The 22,347-nt window shown below is 33.8% G+C and overlaps 1 protein-coding gene across 11 annotated transcripts in view; it reads right to left on the bottom strand.

Moving 5' to 3' along the window:
- Positions 1-22,347, bottom strand: part of DMD (dystrophin) — a 918,699-nt gene that overhangs the window by 358,235 nt on the left and 538,117 nt on the right. For all 11 annotated transcript variants that reach the window (XM_027636380.1, XM_027636395.1, XM_027636430.1 and 8 more), the window contains one exon: positions 13,599-13,763. In XM_027636380.1, the coding sequence (XP_027492181.1) occupies positions 13,599-13,763 (165 nt within the window). The remainder of the gene's footprint in view (positions 1-13,598; positions 13,764-22,347) is intronic.

The raw sequence follows: 22,347 nt of genomic DNA, 5'->3' as shown, positions 1-22,347 counted from the left end.
GAGCAAGAAGCTGTGTGGGGCTGAGATACTTCCCATCATTAACCCACAATAGTTTAGAAAGAATTCCCACCTGCCCCACGCCAAGCAACTTGAACAGCAACATTTTTGTGTAGCAAACTGACTCTCTTTACAAGAGTTAAGCTTTACAGCACTATACCCAATATCAGAGCTACATTTACTTGGAAGTTTAACACAGTATCTGCAACAGAATTGAGTGATTTCCATATTATCACTAACTTTAGTGTGAGAAAGAACTAAGATAGCTTTAGGCATACATTTTTCTTTTTACTTCAAGTAGCAATTAAAAATAAACCAATTTTTACTCAAATATCAGCCAAAATAATATCAAACTTATTCAAATATCCATCAGGTACTAAAAATTCATATAGTTTCCAATGTCAAAAAAATGAGAAAATATACACTCCCTGCCTCTAATATTTTTTACATAGCAATCAATTCAAAGCAAATTAAGACAAAGGGGACAAGACCTTATGTAGTTATAAGTGGTCATTTGTATTGGCTCTTCTTCAGATTCCAGTATTTTAAATTGCATGTAATCAGTAGAGCAAAATATATAATCTCAGAAAATAAAAGTGACTTACATAAATAATATGCTATTATCAAGAAGAATAATGACTAAGACCATTCAAGAACTGTGTTTAGAAGAGAAAGAAGGTTTTCTGTTAAGAAAAGAGCATATGAAATAGCTGATGAGAATGTTAGAAAACTGTATTTTGTGAATAGGAAAGGAAATTTCCTATCTCAGACAACCTGTCTACACTACAGCAAGCTATAGAGTTTTCTTATTGACTTTACTAGAGCCTTAGTAAACTGCCCTATCATTTCTTGCTTACATTAACCACACTTTTCCCAGGGACTCAGACCTGGGCTTTTATTAAGAGTACAAGAAGGAAGCTAAAACACAAAGCTGAACTTCTAAGCAACTTGTAAAAAGCTTTTGCTTTCAACAATGAAATCACATCCTGATTTATTATCCATTATTTCCTAGAAAAATACTACCACACATCAAATACTTGATCATCTTTCAAAAATCTTTCCTCTCCTGAGATGCTGGGACAGAGTGTTTGCAATCCATCCTCAAAGCTGCAAAGTCTGTTACAGATTAAAAAATTTACAAGGATTACTCTTTGGGAAAGGAAAGTTTTGCCACATTTTTACAATCCATCTAGAGCTAATGTTGTTTAATATTCTTGTACTTGCAACAGATTTTTTTAGAAGAGATTTGGATACAGACTGCTTAAAATTTAAATGCTCAGAGCTCACAAACATAACATTGAGCAGGTTGCTCCTCAAAGTCCCACAGGAAAATTTCTGGAAAGAGTAGTAACTGATTTAGTGACAGAATATCAGCTATGAGTTGACTGACATTGATTGCAGGTCATAATAGTGCATTAAAAATAGGAGTATCTTAAATAAAGTTTAAATGTCATCATCAGAAGCTTTCACAGTTCAGCCTTCTGCCAAATCCGGCACTGATGTCAGAATACAGCAGGATGGATCTCTGAGGTACACATTCCTAATGTGCTCCTACGGACAAACTATACTACCCCTATTGTATACAAAAACTATTCATTTAAAAGCATGTTAGGAAAGTGAAAAGGTAAAAGAATAAATAAAGAGTTAAAATCTGACTTATCTGGCCTAGATTGTCAAGCAGGAAGTGACAAATGAAGGCTGATGAAAGGCAAAATACACCAATGTCCAGTTGGCATTTTCATTCTCTCCTGTAGGTGATTTTTATTTATCTAGAATTAGGTTTGCTACTGCTCAGCCATGCCTTTGTCTTATGTTCTAACTGGAAGTTGTCAATTATATAATGAAGTGATTGACAAGAGTTGACAGTCTTCTTATTGCCATTCAAAGTTCTCAAGGACAAAATCCAAATACAAGTTATTTTTTAAGAATAAAGAGGTATTCAATTTTTTTTAAGGATGACCAATTTTTATCTGGCAGAAACGAACATAACATGTTATTCTAAATATATGACAAGTGACCACCACAGACAGTAAACAAATATAAATTCTACACCCAGAGAGAGTTCAAAGCTCCTTTAGCAGTATAAGCAAAAATCAAGGTTATATAAGTCTTGGAAAAGGACTCAAGTATATAGGGGTGCAGGAGGGGTGAGTGATAACCCAGAGGCAAGGAGGGAGTAAAAAGAAAAGATTTGGGAACTGAGTAAGCAGTGAGAAAGGAGCAGTGAGATTGCAAGAGGATTTGGAGTCAAGGTGGCTGGAAAACAAAGGGTTTTTTTATTGTTGTCTGGAGAAGATAATTTGAAAGGGTCAGAAGGATTTTCAGTGAGCTAGCAGTAGAAACATGAATTTCTGCATTCTGTCAACTCATTTCTTATCCAGAGTGTCATTTCTCCATCCATTCCTTAAATGAGACTCACATTTCTGTTCATTCTTTCCACAACATCATCATCTATAGTCACCTACATCTGTCAAAACACCCTGGAAAATTGTTTTGCAGGGGAAGAGGCAGTGATGAAACAAAGACCTGAAAGAATTCCCAGAAAATGCAGATTTAACCTCCTCCTACGGTTAATAGGAGGCATGCTGACTCCTAGGGCTTTTAACAGTTAGAAGGTGGAGGAACAGGCACTACTACCTCCCTCCACTTCCTCGTGCCCTCTCCCCTTATCTTTCCTTCCATCCTACACATCCTGAGTTCTTCTGAAGAGGTAAAGAGCACCATCAACACACATTTATAGAACATGAATGGTAGGGTTGTCTGTTTAGGCTGGAATAGAGCATCTCCAGTTTCTCTTTTAACAGTGGGGGAATTTGAGTCAAGCTGAGCATCCCAGGCCATTTTAGCCCAAGGAGTAAAGAACCTGTGAAAGTATTAAATGTAAATAAACCCCATATAAACTTATACAGTGGTAATATGCATATTTTTGAAATAAAATTCAGAAAGCAAAAGAAAAAACCTAAATACTGTTTACTTGATGTATCCCTTTACTAACACTGTGTGGTTTGTTCAACCAGACAGATGGAGAGGAATACAGAATGAGGTTAGGTAAATATCTGTATTTTCATTTATTTATAAATATTTTTCTGTGTATTTTGTACATTTGCTATCATTGTTTAAAAAAAAAGAAAGAAAAAGAAAAACATTTAAAAAGGCAGAAGAAAAAAGCTGGTTTTATGTATACTTTGACACAAACTAGTTAAGGGATTCTTTGGCCAATTTAGGAAGAATAATTCGGTGATCGAAAACTAAGTGCTGATTTTGAGAATATAATAGATAACTCAGAAGGTGAAACAGCATTTAAAATGCAGAATTCAACAAAACTGTAGCCATAGAACTACAATCACAAGATCTGTGTGCCTAACAGATAGCATCAGCCACAGTGCAGAACCCATCTTCCTGTTGAAAAATTCAAGGTGTGAAATTCAGATGGAGAGATACCATCAAAAAGGATTTTTACCAGACACTCACTGTCTGTCTGGCAAGTTGCTATCAAAGTCTTGCACATATAGCCAGTAAATCTGTAACTTTCCAGAGATCCAGAGCAAAGTAAAGACATTTGTCCTGAAGCATTCGACTATCTTTAGCTCCTCCCTCTGCTGAGGAGACTTTGTTTTCATAGGATTATGCAGAAAAGACAATGAATCTCCATATTATATATATGGAGATATATAATATATATATATTATATATATAATATATAATATATTATATATTATATATATAATATATATATGTGTTGACTTGAAAATTCAGAAAAATTCAAAAAGAGGATGATTAAAAATTAAATGTCAGCCTTCTGCCCAACATTGAGCTCTATTCTGCCCAGCACAGAGTTCTACTTATACAAATGTTGGATGTAACTCCATATTAATTCCTTGGATGATCTGATAACTATTTTGAAATTATCTAGATTTGCTCATTAGACAAACATTTAAAGAAAAGGTTAAAATATTTTGGGTGTTTTTGAGTTATTTTTTCAAAATACTGCCAGTTATGTACTTTAGCATTTCCTTTTTAAAAATCACCCAAATGCAGTTCACATAATGAAACTCAGGAGAAATATTTTCCACCTCAAATTCACTTGGGAGGAGATAGCCTAGCAATGCAAAAAAAAATCCAATATCCAAGCAGTTTTCACAAGAGACTGAGGGAAAAAGTTCGAACACACAATGTTTTCCTCATTATTTTTTGTGCAATACAGGCTGGTAACTTTCAAGATCCTCTCACCAAAGTACTTTTTGTTACACTGAAGTATGGGAATCAAAGCTAACATGTACTTTACTAAATTATTTCTAAGATTACTTTGATGGAAGTTTAAATACAGAAGTTACACATATGCATTTGTTTTCAATTTTTTATTTAATGAGTCCTAATTTGTATTTTCTGCTTTCTATTCTATAAGCATGTTTTTATTTTTTTTTGTTCCATTCATTTCCAGCCCAATTTTTATTTTACACAATTTTGTGAACCACGGCTCAAAGCCATATGTAGTGGTGGTAATGACCTGGCACATCATAGACATTGCAAAAGCACATAACCATAGATAACTTAATGGTAGTTACTACATTGGCAGAGGACAGTAGTCACAATATATCCCACTACTGCTTTTGAAAGTAGATTCAAAATTTTCCTACTAGTACTGGTTATATTTTGTTATTCACCACATTTTTGTTTCTCTTTTCAAGGACTACCAGCAAGTGAATGCTTAGAAAAGTGACCGCTTATGCAGAATTTATGCAGAAGAAAAAGAATCAAGGATTAAAACAGAAAAAAATAGCGATAAAATAAATAAAATAAAATAGTTCTATAAACCCTCCCAAATTTGATTTTTGCTTTTTCTTTTCTACATCTTTCCTTCTGACATAATTTTGGCATTATTCAGGTTGTATTAAAACTGACACAATTTAGTAGATTGTAATCTACAATTAGCACTATAATCTATAAAGAGTGAGTCATATTTTCGATTGTGAGGGAGAGTACTGAGATAAACAATAATGTTTTAAAAGTATTTCAGTATACTGATATTTATTATATGCAGTGCTAATTGGAGTCAATTATGAGTACATGGTATCTTATATATATGAAACATAAACAACACAAACCTAACCTTGTACTACTTATTTTCTCTAAAGACAACTAGAAACACCATAATTTAAATGGTCTTTGATTTTACGCCATAGAGAGCATTGTTTCTTCGTAAAATTATAACCCTACTTATTTACACTCTGTGAAAATGGCATAGTAACTTCATTTAATTTTAGCAATGTTATCTGATTAAAAGACCCAAAAAGTACTACAGTACTGAAGTTCGGAAAGTTTACTGTACTTTTTCCTGTAAACTTAGATTTTTCAGACGAGTTACACCATTTGACTTTATAAAATACTTACCCATGGATTTCAAACACTAAATACCAAAGCAAGTAATCCACAGTAACAACTAAAATTTAGCAGCAACTAAACCCATATAAGCGTTAGCGTATTTGTAAGCTTTTATTAACTTACTAGACAATATACTTTCTTTCTTTACATATTTGGGTTTCTAAAAATAATTTTAGTTAATAGTATCTTGTTGACTACATCACAACACAATGAAACATCCTTACTATGTGCAGATGCACAAAAGTACATATTAGAAAGAAATTATTCTTTTTCAACTGTAAAAAAAGCCTTTAACTCCCACTTAAGGTGTTTTTCTAAAGCCTTAGCACACCGCAAATGTTACATGGATTACATTTAAAAAGTGCAATCTGACTGTAGCAGATTGTAGAATGTTAATTTTATCTTAGTCACAGTTGCAGTAGGTTGTGATAGGAAAGCTTTAACTTCTGGTCTGTCTTATTCAGTCGTTTTGATTTTTATATATTTAAGAAAGTCCTATTATTTTTGTTCTGTTATTCTGAAACCTGATTTTTAAATCTAACTGTTCTTTGAAGCTTTCTAAGGTTCTTCCTGTAAGCAAAATATTTGGGAATCTCTAATCAAAATTATCAATGACTTAGGGTCCTATCATACACAGAATTGGAATCCAACAGGACTATGGGGAAATAAATATTAAGAGGAAAAGAAAACTAGGATAAATCATGAGAAAAAGTTGGTTAGACTTTCCCTAGGTGTTTTCTTAACATTTTAGCTAGTGAAGCATCACTTATTACCCTCCAAAGATTCTCCTTTTTCTTGCAGGTGAAGTAAACAAATCTCAGCAGAACAATCAGTAGGAGGATATAAAGGTCAGTATTTGCACAACTTCCTTTAGCCACAACTTTGGAGCTCCACAGCTTGTTGATGCCGTAGGCAAAGTTGTTTCAAAGTGTAAAGTATAGGTCTATATCCACATGTTCAGAATAACGTATCCCTAAAAGGTTTAAGTATATTAAGTTTGAGTGGCTGGATTAGAATAAACACATTTCAGAGTGCTCATGTGTGTCCTTAAATATTCCATTAAGGAGAGAATGCAGAAGCAACTATAACTTCCATTATAGCAACATTTGCCACCTACTTAGACTCCAATTATCTGATTTAGCCAAAAGAAGTTTGTGATTAGAAACAACCACATTATTATCAAGACCAGAAAAATAATTGCTTTGACCACTACAATAATTGCTTTTTGAACTAATACTATTTAGATACTCCATATTTGCTTTCTTGTCTGAATTAGAACAACAGTACTGATTGTGAACAAACAGAGTTTAGGAAAGAACTTGATTACTGTCTATTAATGCAATATTGGACCTCTGTCTAGTTTGGCAAACAAAGCGGTGACAGAAAGATAAAAAAAACTCAGCTGAGGAAAAATGTACAGGTTTTTAACTCAACTGCTGAAGTAATTTACCACATGATGCGAATGACTGTTCATATGTGGAAATTAAAAAACAGTCTTGGTTGGTTTGGTTTTGGTTGGGTTTTTTTTAGTAGTAGTATTTTTGAGAAAAGTGTGCTGCAGTTCAAACAGAAAATAATCCAGAAAACTGAAAGAATGACTTTATAAAGCAAGTGTGACTGGATGACCAGAGTAGTGTCTTCTGACCTTATACTGAACCAACTATACTAATGCTGTGCATATCTCAGAGCAGGGAAATAGTTGTCTGTTCAAACTCAGCTGCAGGGTTGCCGTATATCATGCAATAGGTGGGACTGTTTCTGTATACAGGTTTCATATAAAATTTTAAAAGTCCAGTAGTATTTGTGAGCGTGTTTTAAGGGCTCTTTTTTATGTCAATATTTTTGGCTAAAAGAATACCTGGCAGAATGTTTGTCGATGTCTAAGATAAAAGTGGAGACTATGCTATTCCAAGTTTGCACATGTCCACACCTCAGTAACTGCTACACAGCTTGCTCTGCTGCTAATCTAGTATCTCCTGCTGTTAGGTAGGTATCCACATCCCCATACATTTCTAGCCCAAAAAAACTGCCAAAGTACCCTGGGAAATATATATCAAAATGTTACGAAACTGCCACAGACTTGAAAGAAGCAAAGCCCAAAAGACAAGGCAAAAGTGAAGATAGCAATGTCTGGATCGGGAACCAGGCAGATCTGAAAAAGCTAAATAAAACTTCCTTATGTCAAAATTCCCTCACTGGGACACAGTATCTCATATCACCCATGTTATCCTGCAGGGCCTCAGCTTTGCACTGAGATGATATGGCTGCATTACCAGTTGAAAAGCTTATACGACTAAGCTTTACTTATATAAATAAAATAGATAAGGTTTACTTATATGAATAAAGATTGTGACAATACAACCAACAAAACACATTTGAATGCTCAGGAATTAGAAAGTGCACATCTTTAACTGCATTTTTTTTTTCTGACGAAGACAGAAAATCGGCTAAGAAAAATCAAATTGTTCAACATAAATTGAAAGAAGGATCAGGAAAATGGGCTTCACATAGTCAAAGTATTGAGAGAAGTTACTGAAAAAAAGAACCAGCACATAAAAAACAAGCACATAGTAAGAGCTGAACTTCAGCATGTAGGTGCTGAAGGTGTCTCCTGCCATGGCTGTACCCAATCACTATGACTATAACACCCTCAGCTTAGACACAAGTGCTGGCAGAAGCTGTATTGTAAACAAAGCTGTACTGTTAAGTACTTCAGTCTTTTTCTAAGCTATAATGTAGGCAACTTTTGTACTATTTTCTTTGCACCATTTTGTAAAATTGGAAATTCATGATGATATCATCCAAATTTGTGAAGTATGAATACTAAATCATGCAAAATAGCTACCAGAGTGAGGGTAAATCCAGGTCAAAGAATGAATGCAGACAGAGTCATACTGTTAAGCTTGGAAAGCTAAAGTTGTAAAAGACACAATATGAAATATATTCTAGATGCATGAGAAGCTGGTACACTGCAAAACTGGAAGAGTTCCAGTGTTCACAAGTAGCTCCAGTATTCAGGTAGAGGAGTCAAGACACTCCTATAGATGTAGATTTCATACCTTCTCCATCCATATACATAAGTATTTCACAGGCACAGTCTATAAGATGCTAATATATAAAATGAAAATTATATCAGTGTGGTACAAAAAATATTCAACACTTAAAAAAAACTAAGATCCACCCTAATTGTTTTAATTTTTTAGATTGCAAATCTGTATTTCAATGTAGATTTATTTTGATAATTTCCTAAACCTTTTAAAAATTCTTTGTTTATAGAAGAGAATTAGGAATAATATCACAAGTGAAACAAATACTGGTACAGATGCTTTCTAAATCCTGAGAATGAAGAATCCTTTGTCCACTCTTATTTAGAAATTAGTTACTATGGCCCCAGTGTGATTTTTGATACCACTGGTAAAAATTATCATGCTTAACTGAAGATCCAGGTTCTAATTGTGCCACTGCGGACTCTACATTACAGTCAATAAAATTATGAAGACAAATCATATTGGAAAAAAGTATCTTAGGGTTTCCTGAGCCATACTGTAATTATTTGAAGTAGGCACAGAGTTACGATAGCAGAATGAACTTAAAGAAAACAAAAATTTTGATTCAGAAGGGAAAGTATTTTATAATAAATGCTGTTACAAGGTACAATATGCTTTTTTAGGACTGAATAATTTTAAAAAGTTTGTTTCAACAATTTCATAGTGTTCATATGCTTCTTAACATTTTTGCTGCTTTTTAAACTGATGTACGTACATACTTTAGAAGTTAAGATGTTCCCCAAAGCCTCAAATGACACAAAATGTTCCAGGGATTGTAGGACTATGAAGTGGCCCAGTATGTTCCTTGGTCACCACAAGGTCTTTCTCCAAAAGGGGGACCAAGGAACATGCTGGACTTGTCTAATCTCTTTATGTCTGCATCTTCTATTCTTCTGTTTCCTAATTGCATTGCAGTGAACTAGAAAAGAGCCTCTCCTATTATGTACTTTTTTACTAAACTTAAGGTACAAGTCTAGGAAACAACTGTTATTAAGCACCTGGAACCATTCTGTAGGACTGGAGGAGGCTGATATAATGCTATGTAATTACTAACTTGCAAATACCTCTAAAATGAAGGGTTAATAAATGAGAGAGAACAGAAAGAGAGCCTTTTCTTAAATAAGTGATTGCATGATGCTAGGCAAGAACATGCATTATGGCATCCTGCGCTAATGGGATTTTGAAATCCAGGATGTAGGTAGGCTGCAGAGCTTTGGTGGGACACAATCACAGTCCTTGGTTGTTCCAATCTGGATTCAGCATTGCAAGGATATGAATGAGGGCAGAGGCATAAGAGACCATTTCTCAGGAACTGAAAAACCAGTAAATTAAAGAATTTAACATTATTAGTGGTCTTGTTACCCCAAAAGCAAGTGCTATCATGCTCATAACCTCATGCTACATGGAAGGTCACAGTCAGCACCCTGGGTTGAGCTCATACAGATCCAGAGAGCTCTCTGATCTGAAAGCATGACTAAGTCAAATGACACAGAAAATCAGCTATGCCAGTGACACTGAACCTCTCACTTTCATATAACTCGTTTGCATCCTTCCCTGAATTTTTATGTGGTGCCAAGAGTAATGAACTAAAAAGGGAGAGGACATACAAGTCAAATTTTTCAGCATGAGTGCCCACACCATTAAATTGGGAGCATTGCTTCCATCATGGGACAAACTACACAGTCTGAGGCAGTGCTCAGGCATGGACAGGGATTGGCATCAACCACAGAGGCTGCAACAGGCACTTTGGATGCAACTGTCTTCTTTTGAGGGTTAAGATTGTTGCTGAAAGGATGCAAACTGTGCTGCACCAGCTGACCTCTAGGCCAAACAATGGTCCTGAACACTTTTAAAATAGAGACATGGTTTTAAGATCCATAGGAGGGATTTTAATTGCTCTACAGGTCACCAAGCCCAATCATGTATTGAGCCTTAAATGTCTTACTTTTTGTGAAGTTGTCTGTAACAATATCTAACAATTTTGCCTTTGGTTGCACCTTTGTGACTCTCATAGAATAACTTCTGTGCCACCATTAAAGGTTAGCGCTGCTGGTGATTTAATTATTTAATTTTTTTGCTAAGTAAATTTAAGGGACTTCTCAACAATTCTTAATAGCTGATTTTTGCAGAGGTGGGAAAAAAGTATGAGCTTTTAAATTAGTATTAATTCACAGAAACTGAAAGTTAGTGTGAATTGTGCATGTGAAATAAACAAATAGTCTCCTCTATATACTTACTATGCAAATATTATAGAGATCGATATTATTTAAAAGTTTAAATCAGATTATCTGATAAGGACCTGCATTTATTATACCCCTTGATTTATGGAGGAAACTGCAATGATAGTTATCAGATTATAGCTGAATGCCAGAAGCAGAAGTTGCTATGGTTTTCAGAGAAATAAATCACTGTATTTTGGAAAATTCTGTCAGAATAATTCTAATTGGTATTTTAGATGCACTTTAGTTTAATTTCAGCCATGACACATTTTTGTAATTGGAATTTCCTAAAGGTAAGAAAAGGCAAGAAACTTGCTTTAAAACAGGCATATTACTTTAATATAATATTGGTAAGTAGCTAAAGACACTCCGGGCATCTATTTAAAACAAACACATATTTCCATCCTCTTTCTCTTCTACCTATCCAACCCCACATGTTTTTCTCATCATTTATATATTCACCTGCTTCTGAGGTCAGAAAATTTTTAACAATAAATATTTTGTGACTTTTAGAAATTAATATCCTTACAATACTTTAAATTTATTTACTCCAAATCTTTGCCACTCATATTACTTTTGGAACTCTTTTCCCCCAAAAATAACTTTGAAAACAAAAGAGACAGGAGAGGACTTAATGACTGAGGAGGAAGCTGAAGAACATTACCTTGCATGCTCAGTAAGAGTATGAAGAACACTGACAGAAATTTCACAAAAGACAGTGTCTTAAATGAAATTAAAATTAAAATTTGTAAACCATCATGTAAAATCCTATAACTAAAAATGTCTAGTTTTCCTGAGGACTTATATGAACTTTTCACTCTTTTTCACTCGAGTGCTATATTTACAAGTTTGATTGTCAGTTTTAAACCTCTTCTTCATACGTTCCAGGTTTTTAGAATACTCAAAAAGATTCTTTGTAAAATTTCTTATCCAGTCTCTTTTCTAAGAAGATTAATAATACGCTTTTCATTCCACTAGGTGATCATCAGAATCATTCTTGTTTCTGAGAAAAAGAGTTATGAAATCCTATAGCAGATACTTCAGTGTTCTCTGGATATTGGTGAAGGAATTAAAATTGTTGTAGAATAAATGCTGAATATTTATACAGTATTTGGGAACACCAGAGATTTGTTAAAAACATCCCTTCCATAGGTAGGATGCAAATCCTTTTTAAAGGTACACATTAGCCATACAGGATGGTAACTTAAGAAGACACATAAACATAATCATTTCAACAGTAATTCAAGAGGATATGTGTGCAGAGGTTTGACTCAATGTAGGACAGAATGTTAGCATGGGTCTGAAACGTGTTTGAAATTGATTGTAAAATTGAACGTCGTCAAGACTAGGCTGCTTTCCTGAATTATATCTACTAATTTTTAATGTGTTTTGTTATTATTAATGGTCTTAGTCTGCTTATTCTTAACCTGAAGAATGTAATTTGCCTTCAGAGACAATTAATAAAGAGTATTTAATGTAACAGATTCTCTCCTTGAAAAAAACTGCATTCTGGGTAAAGCATCATTCAACAACATTTTAAAGAAGTCTATATCTTTCAAAAGCTATCAAGATAGATAACATGTAAATAAGCTAACATGCTTTATATGATTACAGGACTGAAAGAGCCAAGCAAAATATTTCATTCATAAGCAATATGAAAAGCAACACTGTTATAACTTGTAGAAATTTACCCCTGCTTTAATTTTATATAAACTTTGAATGTGGAATCATTCTAGAAATAAAGGAAACAGAATAAAAATATGAATGAATAATCTAAAAATTTTTGTTAAAATATAGAAGATATGAATATATAATTTTCTTGAAAGTAAAATTCCAAAAGTCATTCAATAGATATACAGCCATTTGCAAAGAGCTATACTAATTTTTATCTTTTAGAAAGAGAATGAATGTAATTACTGAACTCATTCTGTTAATAGGACTACAACAGGCCTTGAGATTCACTATTTTATATAATGTGATTGTATGACATAAGTGTTTGAGCATTAAAACCGTTCCTTAATAGAAAATAAGTTAAAGTGAATTTAATCAACATACTCAGCAAAACCACACATCTTAAGGAGAAGGTATTATTCCATTCATGCAAGACAACACAAGTTCTGAATATTTACATTTTTTCACTTTTCAATGAAAATTGCAGCATCAAAAACAAAATTCATACAAAACTCAGTGTTTCCTGTTAAATCTTTGTCTAGGTGAACAAGATGCTGAGCTACTATAAACTTTAACTTCATAGATTTCAATTATCTATTGTACATTAAATATTTTCCCAGTTTATGTGAACGTAAGATCATACATGTATAGACAAAATGCAAGGCCAAAAGGTCTAAGTATATATCCAGCAGATCATCTGATTCCAACCAGCATTTTTCATCCTTAATTTCTTTGGCCTCACTCAATTCATATACAGGCATCTTTTTTATACTTAAATACATATCAAGGATCAGATTACAAATATTTTTCTCACAATTACTAGACAATCAGCTTTATTGATTCCTAGAGCATTACCTGTGCAGTTAAATATCCTTTCTTGCACTATGAGAACCATGATATGGTCCTAAATATTCTGATTTTCATGTAGTCATATTAGCTTTAATGAAATAGCTTAAATGGTCCAACTGATATTCTGAATTTGAGTTTGCCTTGTATTATGATTTGATGCATCAACTTTTGGAGCTATTGTTTCATATATAATATGGGAAAAAGAATAAATTATATCTTGGAACCACTGGTTCTAATCTGCCCTCTCACTAGAAACCATTTAATGAAAAAAAATTAAAACTTTCCTTAATTCATAAAGCTTTGAACTTCTGGGGACCATTGCTGACTTCTGTCTCAAAGTTACATTGTTAATAAAAACTAAACAGCTGATTCTGCAACTGAATTTTTGACCACTTAAGATTCCAATGCTTTTATAAAATGGAAGAAAATTTACCTTAATATCAAAGGCTCCTGGTTGACCCTCTCTGTTATAAAGCTCCAGCTGGTTCTTGACAGGCGTGACCCACAATATCACCTGATTCAGTTGTTTATCAAGTTCAACGAAATCCTTTAGCAGAATCTCTATTTCTTTTTGTTTCTCTGGAAGATCTTTGGACACCTGAAAAAATACCAGAAGCCATTGTTTAGGTGGCAAAAAAAGGCCAACAACAAACAAAGCACAAAACAATTTAACACTACACACATATGTACTTACATAAAATGTTAAAATATAAGTTTTATATACTGATAGAAAGAAGGGAAAGAAAAAGGAGATCCACCAATCAAATTATTATGGTAGGTATCTTGCAAATCATTCGAAACAGAGTCTGTCCTAAAACACCCTGAAAAAAACCCAAAACACATGCACGCAAGAAAAAAAACAAACCCAAAAGAGATTTTTTTTAATCACATTTTAGCATCAGATTTATCAGTTTTTTGGTGAAAAAATTATAATCTGTTTTAAAGGTCAATTTTTAATCAGGAAAAACAATGTGAAAATACAAAATTGATCATTTGAATGGTATCTAACCTTTCCTCCTCTCTTGAATGTAGATACTTATAAGCATATATTTTCTTATAAGATGTTTAGAGTTGCCAGTTTGGTCCAAATATGCATAAGTAGATGCATAGAATGAAGAAAAATAATGAAGAAATGTATCATCAATTCTGATCAGGCCACTTGGTTCTCTGATTTGCATTCAAAGCAGTGAGATTTGAATTAACTAAGCACATTCTTCTGTGCCAACAATATTAAAAATTAAGAATCAGTGAATAGCATAGTTCAAATCCAACAGCACTTGGAGTAAATGTAGGAACAGGTTGAAAATAAATAAGCCAACACAAAGCTCCATGCTGTCCTTCCCAGATTGTTTTCTATAGCTAGGTAGGTGAGGTGTCATAACACCACACAATGGGAAACGCTGCAAAGATATACTAGGGGAGAAACCATCTGTACTTTAAAAATAAAAAATATCACAACAGCAAATATAGGGACTGGGCAGAGATACAAAACAATGGCAGTTCATTAGCAAAATCAGCCAAGAAATATGGCTAGTTTTCTATATCAGTGGAAACGTTTTTAAGCACATTTTTAACCAAAGTGACCCTCTTTAAAGTAGCAAAACATAAGGTTTCTGACACACATGAAAAAATACAAATTCCCTCTAAAGTTAAGCAGCATTAATGGAAGCATTGCCATCATATTGCCCAGCAACAGAAGTATTAGTGCTCTGTACTAACCTCTAATTCCTAATGACAAAATTTCTCAGTGGACAATAAATCAGAGTCATGAAAGCAATGAATGTTACGAAAACCAAACAACCACCATCTGAGAGAATGGAAAGAACACAACTGTATTGTGACATGCACATTTCTTTAAAAATTTGCTTTGATAATATTGATTTGTCGGTACCAAAATAACTCCTCTAAATATACTCTGCATGTGATTTGTTAGATTGTGCTTAACTGATATTTGTAATTTAAGAAGTTGATTTGCCATATATTACATTATCTCCATTGTTCACTATAGCCACCCCATAATATCCTATTTAATAAAAATTGACCCTGAATAAAATTTCTTTTTCTATCTCTCTAATCTTTTAAATGTAATAAAAACTCTGCTTTTCCAGAATAACCCAAGAAACGAAAGAAAAAAATTAAAAATGCATTCATTTCCCTTATGTGTTAACCAATATTTATGCAGACCTTGGCCTAATTTCATACAAGATTAGTTTCATCTTTCTTACAACTTCTGAATGTTAATCTCCAATGTTTACTAGCTTTAATATTAATGTAAATAATTTCCACAGAAACACAACTGAAAGCAAGTAGGTAGTCATAGGCAGATAAAAATCCAAACTGACTTCTGAAGATCTGAAATTTAAATTAATCTACTTCTAATCAACATTAATCAAGCATTTTAGGTATATCACAGGACAGAGGAAGAAAAATTCGTAGAGGTTTTGGGGAGTGGGGGGACGAGGGAGAGGTAACCAATTAGATACTAAGTTATATTTGATCTAGAACAGCAGAAAATGAATAATTAGGTTTTGGCAACTGTACTTCAACCTACTCTTTTCAGAACATTTATTTATCCCATGCATAATGAGAGATAAATTGTGATTTAAGTTAATGTAGCCTCTTCTTACATGTTGTCTCCTGCTCTAAAATTATAGCACAAATACAGGATTAAAATATTTTTACTATATAAAAATGAAGAAATCTATGTCCATATGAAGTGTTTCATTACATACAGAAATTTAACCTCATCTAATTTTACCACAGAGACAAAAAGAACAACAGTAAATGAAGAAAGAACTTTTCTCAAACTCAGCTTAGGGCTACAGATAAACATTTAACAAGGCAATACCTTGTAAGATCCAGGTAGTCTGTCACATACCATTGTATGAGAATCAGAGTCTTAGATGCTGGTTATCAGGGATTTCATTTGCTAGCTTGTTGTGGTTTGTTTGGGGGTTTTTTAAGCTCTGGCATCAAACTGTCAAGCTGGCTAATCAAATTAGAGCCTGATGAGTTTAAGTTAATTACAAGTCTGCCTATCAAGCCAAGGTACTGTTGCAGACTGTCTCCTGAGGGACAGTTTGTTTCCTAAGCTAATTCTGCTGCTCCCTAGCAGCATAAATTGGGAAAACCTCCATGGACTAATGGACATGGCCATGATGACTGGCTGTTCAGATTTATGCCCTTTCTCTGGCAGAGAAGTACACATGGAGATGGGATCCTCCAGAATCTTCCCTAGTGTTTTAGTCACAGTCCTTCAAGCTTGTTATTCACAGCTCCAGGAGTTCCACCCCTGGGGTAGGATTATAATGCTGGTGGGCACAACAGCAATTCTACTGCCCTTCTGTCCCTGGGCTCTTCACCAAGTTCCACAAGTTTTCAGATGCCTCCAGGGATGAATGAGCAGTGACTAGTGCCCCACTTCAATACTCTCTTTCACATTTTTGCTTTGGGCTCTATCCTCCTTTCATTCATTTGTAGTCTTGGAGTAGACTCTTTCGTTCCCTTTGGTGTCTTATCTCTTTCCCTCCTATTAACAAAAGACTTTTTTTATTAGGTTTTATCAGAGGAGAGCTGATGTCCTTTTTTAAGAGGGAAGACCAGTAGGAACAGTGGCCATAAGGCAACACCTTACAGGAGATGCTTTCCCCTAGATCTGCCTAGAACTGAACACAGGCCTGATGAAGCAGTGTTACAGGCTGGCAAGGAAGGCAGGGAGCAGATGAAAAAAGGAATTGAAGAAGGGTAACTTCAGTTGGAAAATCTTTCTAAAAATCTGGGTTAGCTCTTTGCATACAAATTAAGTATTTTAAACTTCGCCTTATTCAGTAATAGATAAACATTGAAAACACACCTTATTTTGCAACCAAAGGCACAAAATAAAATTTGTAAGTGGAAACAACAGAAGTATGAATTATTTCTTCAAAGAAAACAAATTCCATTTCAACATCAAAGGACTATATAATTTCAATGATATGTGTCAAAACATTAATCTCAAAGCATGTGATACATCTAAAATTTTGTACTCTAGTTCAAGTGTTAATTAAGTTAATTAATTAGAAGCTGAGTAACATAATATTAGAAAATATTTAAGCTCTAAATGGGGAAACAGCAGAAGAGCTTAATTTTACCGACACTGGTCTTCATAATATTTAATTTTATTCTAATCTTAAACTAAGAACATTTTTCCACTTATTTAATTTTACATATTCCAAATTTTGCTCTTTACATTAAAACAGACAGAAACCCCCCCACACACAATAAAATCTCCAGCATAAAAATGATATCTCTCAAAACATAAGAATAGTCTGAAATTTGAATAATTGCATACTTTCAAAGTCTAGATCTTCTTCTCCCTAGGAATTCTAAAAGTACTTGATCACTTGCATTGCTTTCATTGTTTCTCTTCCATCTGAATCTGCTGTCTTGCATGATGATCCTTCACAAGCAGCCTAAATGATACACTACTATGTTCTTTCCATCCCTACCCCAATCTTACGACTTCGATGCAAAACCATACATATGCTCATCTTGACAGTAGAGATATCCTTGATCATTTCACATGCTCCAGTTTTCCACTGCTATTTCCCACTTTAGCTTTGGATAGTTATTTTTCAGTCTGCATACGGTTGTGTTCACGCATTATGGGAAGAATTAGAGCTCCACAGATGGAAAAGAATACCAATTCTTATGATAATAGGAGGTATGAAGGGAGGAAGGATTTGTATAAAGTATGTCACCTGATGTAAAATCATATTCTGTTTCACTGCTAGGTTTAATTCCTTATGAATATCCAGAAATCAGATTCAATTAAAGGAGTATCAATTAAAATAATGGTTGTAGAGTTACAGCTCAATCATTTCACTCAGGAACAATGCTCAAAATTAAAAAGTTGAAACTTATTGGGCAGAGACAGTAAGTAAAAAAGAACAAACAGTAGGGAATAGTTTTGCAGACAGCAGAAATGTTACTGCAAATGAATGAACTTGATTAATTATACTACTAGCAAGGCATCACTATTTATGAAAGGAAAGCCACTGAAATGACTTATATTATATTTCAAGTGGCCAATGCCTGATTTCGAATATATTGCTTCTCTCACACAAGTCAATGTCAACCTCATTCCCTGTTTACCTGAAATGATGAAAGAGAAAATAATGCCGTTATTACCCAGCTGTTTAGGAATACAGATGAGGAGATGCATCTCCCCAACACGTAATTTTTTAAAAAAGAATATGGAGAATTTTCTTAGTGATGAGTGAAGAGCAAAGAAATCCTAAATTTCCACATTTTAACAGCAGCAAAAATGTGTCAGGTTCTTTTCCCTCAATATTAGATAAAGTGCCCCTTTACCAGCTGTCTCACTAAACTCTCAATAACAGAGTAGCACTTATCAGTAGATCTTACTTTGATGAATCTGATAAGAAATTTAGGTATCTTGATATGCATAACAGTATAAACTATAATAAACTGCAATGAATATGAGCAAAAATATGTTATGAGGTATCTTTGAAGACTGTTAAAAACAGTTGTTTTATGCCCCACTTGAGAGAGTCACTGAGATATACAAAGCAGTTCATGAAAGTGGTCTTCCAACATAGGATAACTGATAGGTTTGAAAAATCAGAATTACTTGCACAGAGAAAAATTGAAGTATTCTGTATAAAGAAATGAGGAAACTCTCTGCTTAGCCCAGAGCACAACTGGATTGAATGAAGATTTTGATGTTATCTGAGTGAGGACCTGGATAACAAAGAACAACTAAGATAACTAACTAACTAACATAAACATAACAGCTATTAAATGGAAACTTCAATCCTACTTATTGATAAGTCATAACTGACACTTCTATAGCACTAGTAAGATGATTGCATAAAACAGAAATTCTTACAGTGATTGTTCCAAAAGTTTTATCTGCTCAAAATTACCACTGATATAGCATGTACAAAAGAACTATTTAAAATGGAAGAGCGAAAAGTTAATTTATATGCATCATTTCTTCATGAAAAACAATCAGTGTAAGAAAGAGTTTCATATAAGTTCAGTTTGGGATGCCATTTAGTTAATTAACTGAGCCATTCTCATTAACAAACTCAATATTGACTTTAAAACAAAATCTATGTAATTTCTTTAAAATTATGAATATTTATGAGCCATAGTGTCTCTGACAAGGTTGGAGTAAAGACTGTATTATTAGAGGAAGATTAAAGAAGGCTATTAAAAATATATAGAGAAGATTTTTATTTGCTATGTACCTAGTGTTTTGTGGTTCCTTGCAAGCCTCTTAGGACCTGACCTGTGTTTATTTGGGTTTGGTTTTTTTAAAAAAACATCTTAATGGTGTATTTGTAATATTTTCAAGTTTCATTTTTATTTAAAAAATCTATTTTCCCCCATCAATGCAAAAAAATAAGGCAGCCCACAAAAACAATGCACCAAACAATTTTCTGCTTCATCTAGCTGACTAGCTTTTTAAAAAGCAAACAAAACCTTTCTCCCATCCCAAAGATTTGGTTTGTTTTTCTCCCATGGTAGTATGACTGTGTATATCAGTCTTCTGAACATCTGTATGTTTCTTATATGTAATACTTACAACTAATTGTCATTCATTCTGCTCTCCACTACCCCAGCAATTCTCCTTTGTCAAGGACATTTTTGAGCATAAGACCCTCCACCTTAAATCTCTGCTAAATAATCTAGTCCATGACTTTCTTTTCCTTATGTCTTTTTATTACTCAGTTCCACAAATCCAAAAGCAATCTCAAAGGTTTTACAGTATAGTTCCTTCAGTGATTTTTAATGAAGGATATTCCAACAGGAAAATTATTTTTAAATAAAAATACAATTGTTCTTTCCCTGGCTTATGGTAGAAAGTACCATGAATATTCCTCAGGCTACACACAGTCCATGAGACAATTACACTCCAGCACTCACCCACAGTACTGGTATCCTGGTCTGAACAGCTACTTTGAGCCTGTCAGTCAAAGCCTTTTTTTAACATGGAAAGCAGAGTCTTATGAATATGTTGGGAGATGACAACATGGCAGGCCACAGTGATATTATCCAGCACAGAGCTGGCTGTGCTGGTGCCATGTCCCAGGGAAACACAACAGGGTTAGTTAATGGAGTATGATAAACCCTGTCTGACATATTTAAGAGTAATCTCTTCTCATTGTTTGGTAAACCATCGTAGTCCTATCAACACTTCTGATCCCTCCATGTGACAGGGTTCCTCCAGTCTGCTGCTCTGTCTCACCATTCTTTTCTGTAGCCCTCCTTTTCCTAAGATCATTCATTGTCCAATTGCTTTACTTATTTTTTTGCTACATAGTAACTTGGATAATGAATGTATAGCTAAACTGTATTATATCCACAGTAAATAAGCAGGGATTTATTTTTGCATTATCTTCACACAGTATAGAACAATTATAGTGGGTTGATATTTCATCTACAGTTAAATATTTATAGCATTTCTTACCAACAAATTATTTATTCTGCTAAAAATTAAAGAAAAAAGTAACGCTAGTATTCCAAATGTAGTGAGTGATCTTGACTGCCAAGTACCCAGCTGACATTTCTCACAAGGAACAACTAACAATGAATTTGCTTTTCTTTTTGGCTGTTCTTCAGGAATTACCTAGTTTAGCACATTCGTAAGAAACTTGCTGTTAATAGAAAAGCTGAGAGTGTTGGAGTTACCTTAGTTTAACTGTAGTCAGGTCATTCCCAAGGTAATGATGATTATGAATTTTTGAAAAGGTGTTGTTAAAACTCTGAGAAAAATTACCAAAAAATAAAGGGGGGGGGAGAGGGGGGAGAAGGGAAGGCACGGGAAAGTTGAAGTTTATTTCAGACTATTCCATTGTTGGGAATTCTAATTACATGGGCATGTTGCTACATCAATAGGCCTATATAAATGAAGTATAATCTTTATCTTGTGAACAACATTGATTTTTAGGGCCCTATAGTCCTCCTTAAAAGAGATGCATGAAACACTTGACAGACAATGGCAGCATCTGTCTTGGAACTGAAGTTTTAAAAATCCCAGATGATTGTCATTGATTGGTGTGCAACAGTATGCAAACCATTGTTCATTATAAGTGAAATGACTCTCAAATACATAGTTGTTGCAGTGTAGAAAAATGTGTAAGAATTTGCCTAAAATTACTTATTTGATATCTGGTTATTCAGATACATCACTATTAGCCCAATGTAGTAACAAATGTATCAACAGTTAGTACTTCTTGCATTCAAAGTACTTGGCATAACTTCTTAAATATATGATTAATATATTCTGGATTTGTACGGCAAACAACAACAGAAAGGAATTTTAATATGGTTGGTAAGATAGTGTGATATATATAGTGTATATATACATATATGTATATGTATATATATTAAATACCTACATGTATTTAATTATGCTTTTATGGTCTCATTGGCTAGTACATACATTTTACCCCTGCATGACTGTATTCCTAAATACTTTTCTTTGCTTAAGTTCTTAAATCTTAATTAATGCTACCTGTTAGCAATAAAAAGGAATTAAGCCTATATATACTTGTTTTTTACAACTTGTGACATTCTCATGTTTGTCCAATGAACATTTACATCAAACTACATTTTATTATAGTGAAACCATTTGTTGATATGGCTGATGATAACATGAATGTGGACTACACCTAATTAGCAATCTATGACAGACTGTAACAGGTAATTTAGCATAACAAAAGGCTTTATCATATTTAATGGAATCAGGTCACTCATTAAATGAAACTAAATTCAGAAAGTATCAACCTTTTGTTCCCCAAAATGCTGGTTATACTATTCTAATCTCAAATTGAAAGAACAGAAATCAAACTGTAGCATTCATTTTCCAACATATTTTCCCCTCCACCCCACAAATAAAAGCATAGCAATTGCAGTAGTTCCAACTATGGGCTAAAACTAAGTTGCACTGACATGCTGGAAATTTTATGTCATTGCAGGTAATCTATGAATAATTTCTACTCAAGGCAAGCTACAATACATGAACTATAACCTTGTAATGACTTTGTCTTTCTGCTCTTTCTGCTCCCATCTGTTTTTCTCTACACTTGATCAACCAAGCTAAGACGACCTATACTTTTTCTGGTTGTACAGAAAATGTTCACAAATTATAGCTGTGTCACTCCACTCTAATT

This window comes from Corapipo altera, unplaced genomic scaffold (assembly GCF_003945725.1).
Source record: "Corapipo altera isolate COAL_440 unplaced genomic scaffold, ASM394572v1 0, whole genome shotgun sequence".
NCBI classification, from domain to species: Eukaryota; Metazoa; Chordata; class Aves; order Passeriformes; family Pipridae; genus Corapipo; species Corapipo altera.
The sequence above is the reverse complement of the archived record's forward strand: the minus strand, read 5'-3'. Positions and strand labels throughout refer to the sequence as shown.